General features: G+C 45.8%; 1 protein-coding gene across 1 annotated transcript in view; it reads right to left on the bottom strand.

Moving 5' to 3' along the window:
• The window catches only part of LOC141009856 (melanopsin-A-like), a 46,006-nt gene continuing 31,830 nt past the window's right edge, over positions 1-14,176 (bottom strand). Inside the window, exons 3-11 of the mRNA XM_073482584.1 lie at positions 13,486-13,619; positions 10,817-11,020; positions 9,991-10,162; positions 8,593-8,769; positions 7,697-7,804; positions 4,090-4,285; positions 3,826-3,990; positions 2,854-2,913; positions 1-1,594 (exon numbers count right to left, since the gene is read on the bottom strand). Of these exons, the coding sequence (XP_073338685.1) occupies positions 1,451-1,594; positions 2,854-2,913; positions 3,826-3,990; positions 4,090-4,285; positions 7,697-7,804; positions 8,593-8,769; positions 9,991-10,162; positions 10,817-11,020; positions 13,486-13,619 (1,360 nt within the window). The 3' untranslated portion in view covers positions 1-1,450. The remainder of the gene's footprint in view (positions 1,595-2,853; positions 2,914-3,825; positions 3,991-4,089; positions 4,286-7,696; positions 7,805-8,592; positions 8,770-9,990; positions 10,163-10,816; positions 11,021-13,485; positions 13,620-14,176) is intronic.

Here is a 14,176-nt window from a genome sequence, read left to right as displayed (position 1 = left end):
CCTGTATATTAACATTAATCTCTCTGCATCAGACTGTTTATTATTATTATTATTATTACATCAGGAAACTTTCTGCTGCTCGACACACTTCAACACAAGCTTTGTGTTTCTGGATGCTTCACACAGAAAATCACGTTTCAAAAGCTGCGAGTGAATAAAACAATAAAATGTCTCACAGTTCAGCAGCTAAATGATATTCATAAGGATCATTCAGCAGCTGTTGTTTTAGTTTAGCTAACAGCCTCGTTTAGCCCCTAAAACATGTTGCTAAAGGTTTTCAGCCAGGCTAATGTTTACTTAGCTTACAGCCTTGTTTTTTGCTGTCTGTTTGTTGAATCGATGAAACTTCTTGCCGTCACATTTGTTATCGTACAGAAACATTCAAACAGACTTCTGGGTAATATACAGATTACTTCGCACAGACCAACAGGTCCAGCTGTGTTACAAGCAACAATTATGTCCCTTTTCAGCCCCCGTACTTACACTTAAACATCACATCACATCCACAACATTCCTCCAAAAAAACATACACTTTAAATATGCAACAAGAAAAGTAAAGAAAAAAACAGGAACAGGAAGAAAAACACAAACTGAACGACACTTTTAAAACATTTTAAATATCTTGTTTCTTAATTATAAAAGTGCTTTTGCAGGCGTCAGGTCACTGAGACAAGGACGAGTTATTTCAGAGAAACAACGTAGAATGACGAATCTAAAAGTTACCTTCGTTGAAAAGTTTGAGTGTGAACAGAGAGGACAGCTGCTGATGTCTACTGTGACTGAACGCTGCTATATTTAGTATCAGATAAACTCTTTTAATCTCTTCCTCACACTCGTGCTCTTGTATTTGTATGTGTAAAGTTGTGTTTTGAACTTTGGTATCTCAGATTTGTACCAGGGAACCATCCGTCACATGACTGCAGACGACTGAGCCGGAAAAACACAGATAAATAAATCAAAAGCTACAGACTACGACGACAACACGACCAGGAAACTACAGTTTGTAGAAAAATCACATAACGTGCTGCAAAAATGTCCACGTCAACACACAGTCATCACGTAGAAACACTTTGGGTAAAGAGTTCAGGGAGCCTCACCTGTCTCACCTGAACACTAAATACAACAGGAAAACCTTCATCATGTGTGTTTGCGTCCGTCTGAATCAGGGACAAGAAACCAGGAGCAGGATACAAACAGACAGAGAGTCAGAGTCCTCTGGTCCTACACAGGGATCACACAGGACGAGTTCTCATTGGTACCAACACTTTACTACTTCTACACAGAGATCCAATCAGCCACCATGTTCACTGTGACCTCGTCTATCAACACGTTTCTGTCCATCGTATCTGTAAATGTAAATGTCATCACTTCCTCTGAAGGCTGTCTGAGCTTCAGGTGAACCCGTCTGTGATTGGATGTGAACTGCAGGTGATGAGCCGGGGGCGGGGCTCTATCCGGACCCCGCCCTCGTGTTGTTGCTCGACGTCTTGGAGCGAGAAGAACCTTTTCGTCCAATGGGAAGGAAGGGGCTGGACTCAGAGGTGATGACGATGCTTGGGATTCGACCCAGCGCTCCTCTCATCACATGATCATCCTGTCGGACAGAAAACAGCTGTGATCTCATCATTTCATTACAATTATTATTTAGCTTTTAACTTTAAGAGATTTATGAAAATCTCATTCAAGACTTTGTTGTTTTTAATCAGATACTTCGGCTGTGAGTTAAAGTTTGGGACTAAGAGATGTGGACCTGATGATGGATCATCCTGAGGGGAACACCAGAACCACATGTTTCAGTCCACTTTGTGTCTGATGGTGTCTCTCTGCCAGAATCTGTGAACGCTACGTTAGCTAGCTATGCTAAACTAGCTTTGATACGAGGTTCAGTTCAGACACACTGATGATGATGAAGATTGGAAAACACATATCTTTATGTATTTCATCTGTGGGCTGTGACTCACAGGGTAGTTGTGATCACTTCATCCTGTAGGTGGTGCACTGAGCCTGTTTTTATCAGGTATGATACCTGGGTCTGGGTCAATACTTGGTTCTGATTGGCTGCAGGGTGTCAATTAAATCCAATTCTTTAATTCAAACTTAAAAACTGAAAACTGATTTTCTGAGTGTGATCGTCCTGTGTCACTGGCTTTAAATAAATGAAATATTATGGGATTGTTTCAGCTCTCAGTCCATCTGTCAGGTGTTGCCAGGGCAACAGAGTTACTGCATGTGAAAAACTTTTGGTTGCAAAACAAAAATAAAAGAAAAAGAAATGAATGATTCATTTTAACATGTTTTTTTTCTTCCTTTGGGGAGAAACCGTCGTGTAAATAAAGCTGAAGTCCTGAAATCTGATGATGGACTCATCGCTCACACACCTGCAGCACGAGCTCACCTGTGTGATGTCACACTTTGACTTTATGTTCTTCAATCACAGTAAATGTCAGTTTAATTCAACGACACGTTCTGTGGAAAGTGTCATTTAATGCAAAGAATTTTTAAAAAATCATGTTGAGTCGACTGCAGTTTTTCAAATATTAAACTTTCATGTGTAATACTTGATTCTGTATTAGAATTAAGTGGAATTTTATGTGTGATTGAAATACATTAAGTACTTTTTTGAGGGTATTTACTCTTGAATACTGTGTGTGAGACCTGGTGATGTCACTAAAGTCTCATACTGTGTTTTATCTTTACATGGTTCAGTTCAGACACAGTGAGCAGGTGTGTGATGAGCAGGTGTGTGATGAGCAGGTGTGTGATGAGCAGGTGTGTGATGAGCAGGTGTGTGATGAGCAGGTTTGATTATACCCAGAGATTATAATCAATCACTCAGAGTCGGACTGGACTCACGTTGGGGATGCTGCTGCGTTCACTGACTCCGGCCACGGAGACGTCAGTGTCAAAGGACGTCTGGAAGGAAAACAGACAAATGAATAATCAGCAGAAAACCAGAGGAGCAGTCGCCAAAAACTTGTCTCTGATCGATGACAGTAAAGTCAATGATTAATGTCAGAAGTTGAGGAGTCAACTGAGCAGATTAAAGACACCAAGCAGCAGATTAACATGAACACAGGTGTTGTAAAACGCCTGCAGGTCGACCAGGACCAAGTTTAACAGGACTGCAGCACCTCAGAGTCTGAAAACATCCCACACTTCTGGTTCTGACCACTCGAGGTTCTGTAGACAGATCACTTATAGAGTCTATATAGAGCGGTGAGATGGAAGGAGGTGAAGTGGATGGAGGTGAGGTGGACAGAGGCGAAGTGGACAGAGGTGAAGTGGACTGAGGTGAAGTGGACTGAGGTGAAGTGGACGGAGGTGAAGTGGACAGAGGTGAAGTGGACAGAGGTGAGGTGGAGGTGAGGTGGACAGAGGTGAAGTGGACGGAGGTGAAGTGGACAGAGGTGAGGTGGACGGAGGTAAGATGGACAGAGGTGAAGTGGACGAAGGTGAAGCGGACAGAGGTGAGGTGGAGGTGAAGTGGACGGAGGTGAGGTGGAGGTGAGGTGGACAGAGGTGAAGTGGACAGAGGTGAAGTGGAAGGAGGTGAGGTGGACAGAGATGGACGGAGGTGAGATGGACAGATGTGAAGTGGACAGAGGTGAAGTGGATGAAGGTGAAGTGGACGGAGGTGAAGTGGAAAGAGGTGAAGAGAAGAAGCCTGAGGACGTTTAAACGAAGGAGAGGAGTCAACTACAACTCCCAAGGTGCATTTCAGTGACAAATATCCAATCAGAGAGCTTCACATTGTGTAGAAACCAGATAAACAATCTGAATCGTCATCATCAACAAGAAATCAAAGGATCACCAGGAGAGTTTCACCTTCTCGAAGATTCCCGAGTCGTGGCTCTTCATCTTGGACTTGAAGCTGGAGGACGGTTTGAAGTCGGGCAGCTCGGCGGTGTCTCTGCTGATGTCACAGGACACCTGGCGGCTGGCTGGTCTGGAGCCCATACTGGACAGGTCGGCCTCGGTGTCTGTCAGACCCTGCAGAGGAACACACACACTTTGAAACACCAAACACACACACCTGCCTCAGCTTCCTGTTTCACATCTCTAAATGTGATGAGAAGGATCGGAGCTCACCGATTCGCTGTCGGAGGCGGAGGAGAGGCGGGACTTGCCATTGCTGGTCCGTCTGAACTGGCTGCTGATGTCGGAGGTCTGGCTCGTCACAGTGGAGCGACGCGTCGACACGAAGCTGCTGCTGGTCGAACGCAGGTCACGCTGACGGACACAGAGCAACACGCCGAGACACGGGATGTACTTGGCTAATGCTAACCTGGACAGAGACAGAGTCACTGTTAAGGTCCGGGGCTCATGGGAAATGGTGTTCGTTAAAGGCTGCAAGAAAAACTGAATGAAGTGAAATGTTGGATTTTTTGTTTCAGCTTCTCTCCTCATTCAGACAAACAGATCAAACCACATGACAGAACATGTTCCAGACCCGAGTGATACCAAAGAAGATCAGAGTGATACTGAACAAAGGCTTCTGACTGAAACTACGGAAGCCCAGAGGGGCAGGCGTGGACATTTTTCTTGGAAAGAGGAGTGTTTGAATTGATTTGTCCCCAAAACTACAAACTACAAACTCACTGCACAGATTTAGACTTTGGACAGTCAGTCAACAGTTCTCTTTACTTCTAGTCTTTATGCTAAGCTAGGCTAACACATCCTGACTCCAGCTCTGCATTTAACGCACAGACATGAGACAGAACATCTATCAGAACATCTGTCAGAACATCTGTCAGAGCATCTGTCAGAACATCTGTCAGAACATCTGTCAGAACATCTGTCAGAGCATCTGTCAGAACATCTGTCAGAACATCTGTCAGAGCATCTGTGAGAACATCTGTCAGAACATCTGTGAGAGCATCTGTGAGAACATCTGTCAGAGCATCTGTCAGAACATCTGTCAGAACATCTGTCAGAGCATCTGTCAGAGCATCTGTCAGAACATCTGTCAGAACATCTGTCAGAGGGAAATAAGATTCAAAGTGTTTATTGTCGTGTGCACAGTGAGGACACATGTTTCTCTGTACACTGACATTCTTCCTTTGCTGAGTGCCAACAATGTAAAAAAAAAAAAGAAATATATACAACAGAAATATACAAAATAAAGCACATTTAAAAAGGCAGCATGTAAAGAATAAATAAAAAAGCAACAACAATATTAATAATAATAAAAACAGTGCAAATGTGAGCCGTGCAATTATGCATGTGCAATTTAAAATGTAAACAAATGTAAACAGTCGGGACAGTCGTATGTGGCAGAGTGGTTGTAAACTCTTATCTGCTGTTCAGGAGTCTGATGGCAGTGGGAAAGAAAGAGTTCTTTAGTCTGGTGGTCTTGGATTTAACACTTGTGTACCTCCAGCCTGAGGGTAGAAGTGTGAACAGTCTGCTGGGGGTGGGTGGGGTCTTTGAGGATGGAGGCGGCTCTCCTGTGGACTCTGCGGTGGTAGATGCTCTGCAGAGAGGGCAGTGGAGTCCTGGTGATCTTCTCAGCAGTCTTTACCGCTCTGCAGGAGTTTGCGGTCCATAACAGCAGTGCTGCCGTACCACACGGTGATACAGCTGGTCAAGATGCTGGTCAACAATGCAGCTGTAGAAGTTGCTGAGGATCTCAGGTGACATGCCAAACTTCTTCAACCTCCTCAGAAAATACAGCTGCTGTTGGGCCCTCTTAACCAGCTGTGTGGTGTTGAGTGACCAGGTGAGGTCTTCACTGATGCGGATGCCCAGGTATTTGAAGCTGCTCACCCGCTCTACTTCAAGCTCCCTGATGTACAGTGGCCGATGAGGTCTCCTCTTCTTCCTCATGTCCACTATCATCTCCTTCGTCTTGTCCGTGTTGAGGGTGAGGTTGTTGTCCTCACACCATGACACCAGAATGGCCACCTCCCTCCTGTAGGCCGCTTCGTCCCCGCCAGTGATGCATCCTATCACTGCGGTGTCGTTCGCAAACTTTAGGATGATGTTGTCCTGGTGGGAGGCGACACAGTCGTAGGTGAACAGGGTGTAGAGGATGGGGCTGAGGGTACATCTCTGTGGAGTGCCAAGATTTGTACTGATGCTGGCTGAAGTCCTGACAGACTGGGGCCTGCCAGTCAAAAAGTCTAGGAGCCAGTCACAGAGGGTAGGCAGACCAAGTGTAGACAGTTTGTCGGTGAGTTTGTAGGGGAGGAACAAATTGAAGGTGGAGCTGTAGTCCACAAAGAGCGTCCTGATGTAGGAGTCTTTATTTTCCAGGTGGGATAGGGAATAGTGGAGAACAGCAGCGACAGCATCTGAGGTGGACCTGTTGGGCCAGTAGACATACTGCAGGGGGTCCAGGGGGTCCGGTGTGCTGCTCTGAATGTGGGTCAGCACCACTCTCTCAAAACACTTCATGATGATTGGAGTGAGTGCTACTGGTCTGTAATCATTTAGGCAGGTGGGTGGGCTCTTCTTGGGAAGGGGGAGGATGGTTGTGGTCTTGAAGCAGGAGGGAACGGTGCTGTCGCTGAGAGAAAGGTTGAAAATGGAGGTGAGAACATCAGCCAGCTCGTTGGCACATGCTCTGAGAGCCCGCCCAGGGATGTTGTTTGGTCCAGCTGCCTTGCGGGGGTTGATCTTCCTCAGGACTTTGTGTACCTGGCCTGATGAGACGGTTGGTGGAGGCGAGGGGGGTCCTGGTGTGTGTGTGCCTCCTCTCTGTGGTGTGGCTGGAGGTCTTGAAGTGGGTGTAGAAGGTATTGAGGTCATCCAGCAGGCTGTCTATGGAGCTGATGGTGCTGGTGCTGGTCCTGTAGTCTGTGATGTGCTGCAGGCCTTGCCACATCTGCCCGGAGTCAGCAGTGGAATAGAAGCCGTCCAGCCTGTCTCTGTACTGCCTTTTGGCCGCTGTGATGGCTTTTTTCAGTCCATACTACGCAGCTTTGTCTCCGTCTCATTGCCTGATCTAAATGCAAGAGAGCGAGCACGCAGCATGTGACGTACCCGACTGTTTATCCAGGGTTAGGGTTGGGAAAAATGTGGAATTTTTCCTTTCACACGTGTTTAACTTTATAAAACTGATGTGTTTTTCCAATAAAAGGCAGCAACACTGAAGAAGAAGATGAAGAAGACGAAAACGAAGATGAAGATGAAGAAGAACAAGAAGACGAAGACGAAGAAGACGAAGAACAAGAAGACGAAGAAGAAGAAGAGGAAGACGAAGAAGACGACAAACGACTCAAAACAAACTTTTTAAAGACTTTCTGTCAGTAAAGATTCAAAGATCTTCAGTCAGTTTATTTTTTTGTTGTTGTTGTTCTCATGTCGACTCTTCAGTTCTGATGTGACATGAAGCTGCTGTGTGTCTAACCCTGTGTGTGTGTGTGAGAGAGAGAGAGTGTGTGTGTCTCTCCAGTCCAGTTAACATTCAGGTTAATGGAGCAGTGGTTGGTTCAGCTGACTTGTCAGAGCTCACAGCGGCGCCGCTGCTCTCTCTGATTGGATCGATGGAACAGGGATGGTTCACTGAGCTGGCGTCACGTCAGCACGATAAAAACGAGCTCGAGTCACATTGACGATCCATACAACCTTTTGAGGAATATTGATCGGGTGTCCAGGTCCGATACTGAAGCACCAACAGATGATCTCAGGTTATCAGTTATTCTCCAAACAGGTCCAAGTGTTGATGAAGTGTGTGATTCTGTATGTGTGTTACCTGTATTTGGGGTGTGTGATGGCGTAGATGATGGGGTTGTGGATGGCCGAGGCTTTGGCGATTACGGCGGGCACAGAGTTCATGTAGGGCGTCAACATGTCGGCGTACCTGCAGCAGGAAACAACGAACACAGCAAGGAAACAGAAAAACCTTCGAGGGTTAGTGTCCTGTTTCTTCACCACTCAGACAATATTCACAGACTTACTGTAGAAGTGCATTAAAACTAAGACATTAACTTACTGAACTTCTTTTGATTTTCATAAGATTTCACATATAAACACAGGTGATAAACTTGTTATATACATTGAAACATTAAAGGTCAAAGCAGCAGCTTCCAAACTTTCTGCTTTGTGATGAGATATTTTGTTTCCTTCAGTGAAACAGATTGAAAATATGTTAAAGTTTTGACTTTTGCTTTGAAGAGCAGGTTTCCATTTGTATGTGTCATTAACACACAGTGAGACTCACAGTCCTGCAGGTGGTTTCACACTAGTCCACTAATCACCAGGGAGTCACAGCAGGGTGTCAACAGAGGCAGTAAAGAAGAAGAAAGCATGCTCGTAAACATGGAGGTAAAAAATCTGCTGGACCAGTTAGGAACCACTGCTCTGAAGAAGACAATCTTTCACCTCTAAGCTCCATAAAATCCTCGAAATCCTGACTGGGGTTTGGTGGAGACGTCTCCGGTCTGACTGTCTCTGAGGAACATTTATCTACAGAGATTTTTGTATTGAGACATCAGAAGAAGATTAAAGAAGATTCAATGATCTACTGGAAGTTGTATTTCCTGTTGAGTTTTAATGCAGAAGCATCTAGTGGCCACTAGAGGAACTGCAGCTGATGCTCAACACTTTGTTTCTTTCTGTGTGCTCTCCAGGTGTGTGTGTCTGCTTTACCCAGCGAAGGCGGTGAGAGCGACGCTGGAGTACGGCGACCAGGAGATGACGTAGAGGAGGATGACGATCAGAGCGATCTTCGCCATCTTCCACTCGTTCTGCAGTCGGTGGAAGTTCTTCACTGAGTCACGAGTGCTGCCGTGACTGTGGATGCTGCCATTGATCTTCCCCACAGCCCTGAAAACACACAAAGACTTGCTGAGCTGAACCTGCAGGACACTGACTGACTGACAGTGATCAGAGGAGGCTCAGCCCGAGGAACCGGGTCTCTGTCAGGAGAACCACAGGGCTAAACAACTGAACAGCTGTTCTATGTGTTGTATATGTTCTATATATTCTGTGTTCTGTATGTTGTATATTTTGTATATTTTCTATGTGTTCTATGTGTCCCATATGTTGTATATGTTGCATATGTTCTGTGTTCTATATGTTGTATATGTTCTATGTGTTATATATGTTCTCTATGTTGAACATTTAGTCATCAAAGGCTTTTAACTTCTTTAAACAGATGCTCTGTGATGTGATATGGAGGATCAGACCTGCCACAATCTAAAATAAATAACTAATAAATAATAATATACCATTAAATGCACCACAAATAATATTGAGAATAAATGTAGTCATTAATTAATTCATAAAATGTGACACAATTATTTCTGTATTTATTTACCTTTGTATTAATTACAATATTTATCACTTTGCCATTTAATTTATTCATTTTAATTATTGTTACAAAGTATTTTTTTATTTATTTACTTTTTTTAAAAAAAAGTGTTTTATTTCTCCAAACTTATTTATTTCCTCATTTTCTTTTTACATTTATTTATTCTCTTGTGAGGGGCCGTCGATAACTTTTCACTTATTGGTCAGTCAACATCAGAGTCACTGATCGATTATTGATCTCACACTGAGACGGACTCACCACAAAATAATACACAAATAAATAATCAATTCATTTAATGAGTCGTTCATTTATCAATTTTTTATCTTGACAGTTTCAGTCCTCCGTTTTTTCACAGCTCAAACAACAAACAATAACAAAAAAAATAAAATAAATATTCACAAAATTCACAGAATGGATAAAAAAAATCATAAGAGGAAAAAAACACACATCAGGATAATTCTTCCTCCTGAATTACCTCATCACGCTCATCCAAGTGGAAGTTTTATCCTGATGGTGGCGCCAGAGAGACGCTCAGAAGATTGAATGAGACTGAAGTTTTTCTCTGCTGAACGAACATCAGTTTGTTCCACAGAGTCAAATATTTATGATTTTATGATCCAGAAACAAAAATATTAAAAAACATGAAAAATTATTCATAGAAAAAATCTTAATTAGACTCGTGTTGGATTATATGAAAAAACTGCAGACACACACACACACACACACAGACTGACTGGTTGGTGGTGCGGATGGCGCGGAAGATGAAGACGTAGCAGTAGATGATGATGAAGAGCGGCAGGAAGAAGACGAAGATGAAGAGCAGCATGGTATACGCTCGCACCGATGGCGTGAACGTCATGTAGTCCCACGTACAGGAAGTCAGCAGACCCTCCGGGACGTAGGCACCTGAGGGGCGAGAGACACAGACACAGAGAGAGAGAGATGATGATCTTATCTAACATGAATGTTGAATATTGTCCTCGGTGGAGACGTCAGGTCCATTTTTATTTTCATTTAGTCATCGAACGTCCATACAAGTATGTACAGGAGAGGATTAGGGTCAATATTAAATAGAAATTAAGTTCTCTTTTACATTTCAGACTTTTGTCAGACTTTTTACTTTAATCTCAAATCTTTCTTTTGTTTTTGTTTTTTACAGCATTTTTTACTCAAATAACAAACAAATGTGTAAAATCATAAAACTATTGAGGAAGAACATTTTTATTTTAACAACGTCGATCAACCCCAACACACCTGATGTTACAAACTCTACACATTCATCAAGAGATTAATCTGTACCCCTCCTGAGAACACCATGTGCTCATAAACACACACACACACACACACACACACACACACACACACACACACACTTAAATCAGAGTGAGTGTGGACAGATTTACAGCAGCTTCTCTGTTTCCATACCTTCATTTATATCAAGATGTAAAGTCAGATAAGATCTGCTGAGGACAATCAAAACCAGGTGTGTGTGGGGGTGGTGTGTGTGTGTGTGTGTGTGTGTGTGTGTGTGTGTGTGTGTGTGTGTGTGTGTGTCCTCACTCCAGCCGAAGAACGGCGGCAGGCTCCAGCCCAGAGAGTAGACCCAGGCCGCCATGAGGATGAGGAGGGCCCGTTTCCTCGACAACACACCGATGGAGGTCAGAGGTCGCGTGATGACGAAGTAACGGTCGATGGCGATCACCGTAAGCGTGATCATGGAGCAGATCCCGAAGAGAGCGCCGCAGAACGCGTACAGCTCGCAACCTAAAGACGGAGAAGAAGATGAGAGTTACTGACAGGAAGTGACATCACATCATTCACCAGGGTTTACTGCATGAATCCAGTTTCTGAGTGCGACCACCAAAGTCTGTTTCTTTTACATGTGGCTTCATGAACCAATCAAACTCTGCACAGACCTGATGAGTTTAATGACATTTCTTTCTTTCTTTCTTTCTTTCTTTCTTTAAATGAGGTTTGTTTTGAGGTGAACTGGCCCTTTAAGAAGAGAAGGAAATGATTTATTATGACATCATAACTATGAAATCAAGGAGTAAAGCTGCAGTCAGTCAACATCCTCTGCTCCTCTGTCGGGTAAACTCTCCTATTAAAATGAGCTCTGAGTGTCTCTGAGGAGGCGGAGGAGACAGAGGACACGTCTCTGAGGAGGCGGAGGAGACAGAGGACATGTCACTGAGGAGGCAGAGGAGACAGAGGACACGTCTCTGAGGAGGAGGAGGAGACAGAGGACATGTCTCTGAGGAGGCGGAGGAGACAGAGGACACGTCACTGAGGAGGCGGAGGAGACAGAGGACACGTCACTGAGGAGGCAGAGGAGACAGAGGACACGTCTCTGAGGAGGAGGAGGAGACAGAGGACATGTCACTGAGGAGGCGGAGGACATGTCTCTGAGGAGACAGAGGACACGTCAGTGAGGAGGCAGAGGAGACAGAGGACACGTCTCTGAGGAGGCGGAGGAGACAGAGGACACGTCACTGAGGAGGCGGAGGAGACAGAGGACACGTCTCTGAGGAGGCGGAGGAGACAGAGGACACGTCTCTGAGGAGGAGGAGGAGACAGAGGACATGTCACTGAGGAGGCGGAGGACACGTCTCTGAGGAGGCAGAGGAGACAGAGGACACGTCAGTGAGGAGGCAGAGGAGACAGAGGACACGTCTCTGAGGAGGCAGAGGAGACAGAGGACATGTCACTGAGGAGGCAGAGGAGACAGAGGACACGTCTCTGAGGAGGCAGAGGAGACAGAGGACATGTCTCTGAGGAGACAGAGGACACGTCAGTGAGGAGGCAGAGGAGACAGAGGACACGTCTCTGAGGAGGCAGAGGAGACAGAGGACATGTCTCTGAGGAGACAGAGGAGACAGAGGACATGTCTCTGAGGAGACAGAGGACACGTCAGTGAGGAGGCAGAGGAGACAGAGGACACGTCTCTGAGGAGGCGGAGGAGACAGAGGACATGTCTCTGAGGAGGCGGAGGAGACAGAGGACATGTCACTGAGGAGGCGGAGGAGACAGAGGACACGTCTCTGAGGAGGCGGAGGAGACAGAGGACACGTCACTGAGGAGGCGGAGGAGACAGAGGACACGTCTCTGAGGAGGCAGAGGAGACAGAGGACACGTCACTGAGGAGGCGGGGGAGACAGAGGACATGTCACTGAGGAGGCGGAGGACACGTCTCTGAGTAAATAGAGGGGACGGAGGACACGTCTCTGAGGAGACAGAGGACACGTCTCTGAGGAGGCGGAGGACACGTCTCTGAGGAGATGGAGGACACGTCTCTGAGGAGATGGAGGAGACGCAGGACACGTCTCTGAGGAGACGGAGGACACGTCTCTGAGTAAATGGAGGAGACGGAGGACACGTCTCTGAGTAAATGGAGGAGACGGAGGACACGTCTCTGAGGAGACAGAGGACACGTCTCTGAGGAGGCGGAGGACACGTCTCTGAGGAGATGGAGGAGACGCAGGACACGTCTCTGAGGAGACGGAGGACACGTCTCTGAGGAGACAGAGGACACGTCTCTGAGGAGGCGGAGGACACGTCTCTGAGGAGGCAGAGGACACGTCTCTGAGGAGGCGGAGGACACGTCTCTGAGGAGGCGGAGGACACGTCTCTGAGGAGACAGACTTTAACAGCTCACTTGTATCAAGAACTACATGAAGACTTCACATTTGATCTTTTCAGTGGGGTTCTGTAAACCATGAACGGACTCTGGGTTCGGGTTGGACTCTGTTCTGTCCCTGGTTAACATTCACACATGGTCAGGGTGTTGTCTCTGTCCCTCCAGGCAGACATCAGCTTCAGCTTGTTTCCATTCAGACCAGCTGTTCGGTCTCATCCTGTCAGACAGGCTGCTGGTTCACACAGAACAGCAGCTTCTGAAGGTTGTACTTTACTTCCATCTCAAGCTACTTCCTACTTTGTACCCGACTACCTTTATTTATAGCTTTAGTTACTAGTTACTCTGCTGAGTAATAAAGTATGATCACTGATGATGATGTCCATCACAGTGCTGTTGGTTCAGGACCAGATCATGTGAGACGAGTTGAGTTACATTATATATGTGACGTATGATACATGTGTTAAAACAACTCACACTGGACACAAACAGCTGCTTCCTGTTTGTTACAGTGAACTGATGTGAAACCAGCGTGTCTGTCTGTCTGTCTGTCTGTCTGTCTGTCTGTCTGTTAGTTGGTGATGTCACAGCGTACCTTTCTCTCCAAAGATCCACCTCCTGTGCATGCTGGTGGTGAAGAAGATCGGCGTCTGTGTGACGCACATCAGCAGGTCGGTGATCGCCAGGTTAATGATGAACATGTTGGCCGGCGTCCGCAGGCTGCGACTCCTGAGACACACACACACACACACACACACACACACACACACATGATTCATCATTTCAGTCGTTCTCTAGTAGAAACATTAAAACACTGTCTGGTTCAGCTTGTTACATGTGAGGATCTGCTGCTTTAACTGAAGAGTTTTTGTGTTTTGGACTGTTGGTCAGGTCTGTCTGTCTGTCTGTCTGTCTGTGTGTCTGTGTGTCTGTGTGTCTGTCTGTGTGTCCGTCCATCTGTCTGTGTGTCTGTCTGTCTGTCTGTGTGTCTGTCTGTCTGTGTGTCTGTGTGTCTGTCTGTCTGTGTGTCTGTGTGTCTGTGTGTCTGTCTGTCTCCGTCCGTCTGTCTGTCTGTCTGTGTGTCTGTGTGTCTGTCTGTGTGTCTGTCTGTGTGTCTGTGTGTCTGTCTGTCTGTCTGTCTGTGTGTCTGTGTGTCTGTCTGTGTGTCTGTGTGTCTTTGTGTCTGTCTGTCTGTCTGTGTGTCTGTCTGTCTGTCTGTGTGTCTGTGTGTCTGTCTGTCTGTCTGTGTGTCTGTGTGTCTGTCTGTCTGTCTGTCTGTCTGTGTG

Source organism: Pagrus major, chromosome 15 (genome assembly GCF_040436345.1).
Source record: "Pagrus major chromosome 15, Pma_NU_1.0".
NCBI classification, from domain to species: Eukaryota; Metazoa; Chordata; class Actinopteri; order Spariformes; family Sparidae; genus Pagrus; species Pagrus major.
Note: the sequence above shows the minus strand (reverse complement) of the source record. Positions and strands in the feature narration are given on the sequence as shown.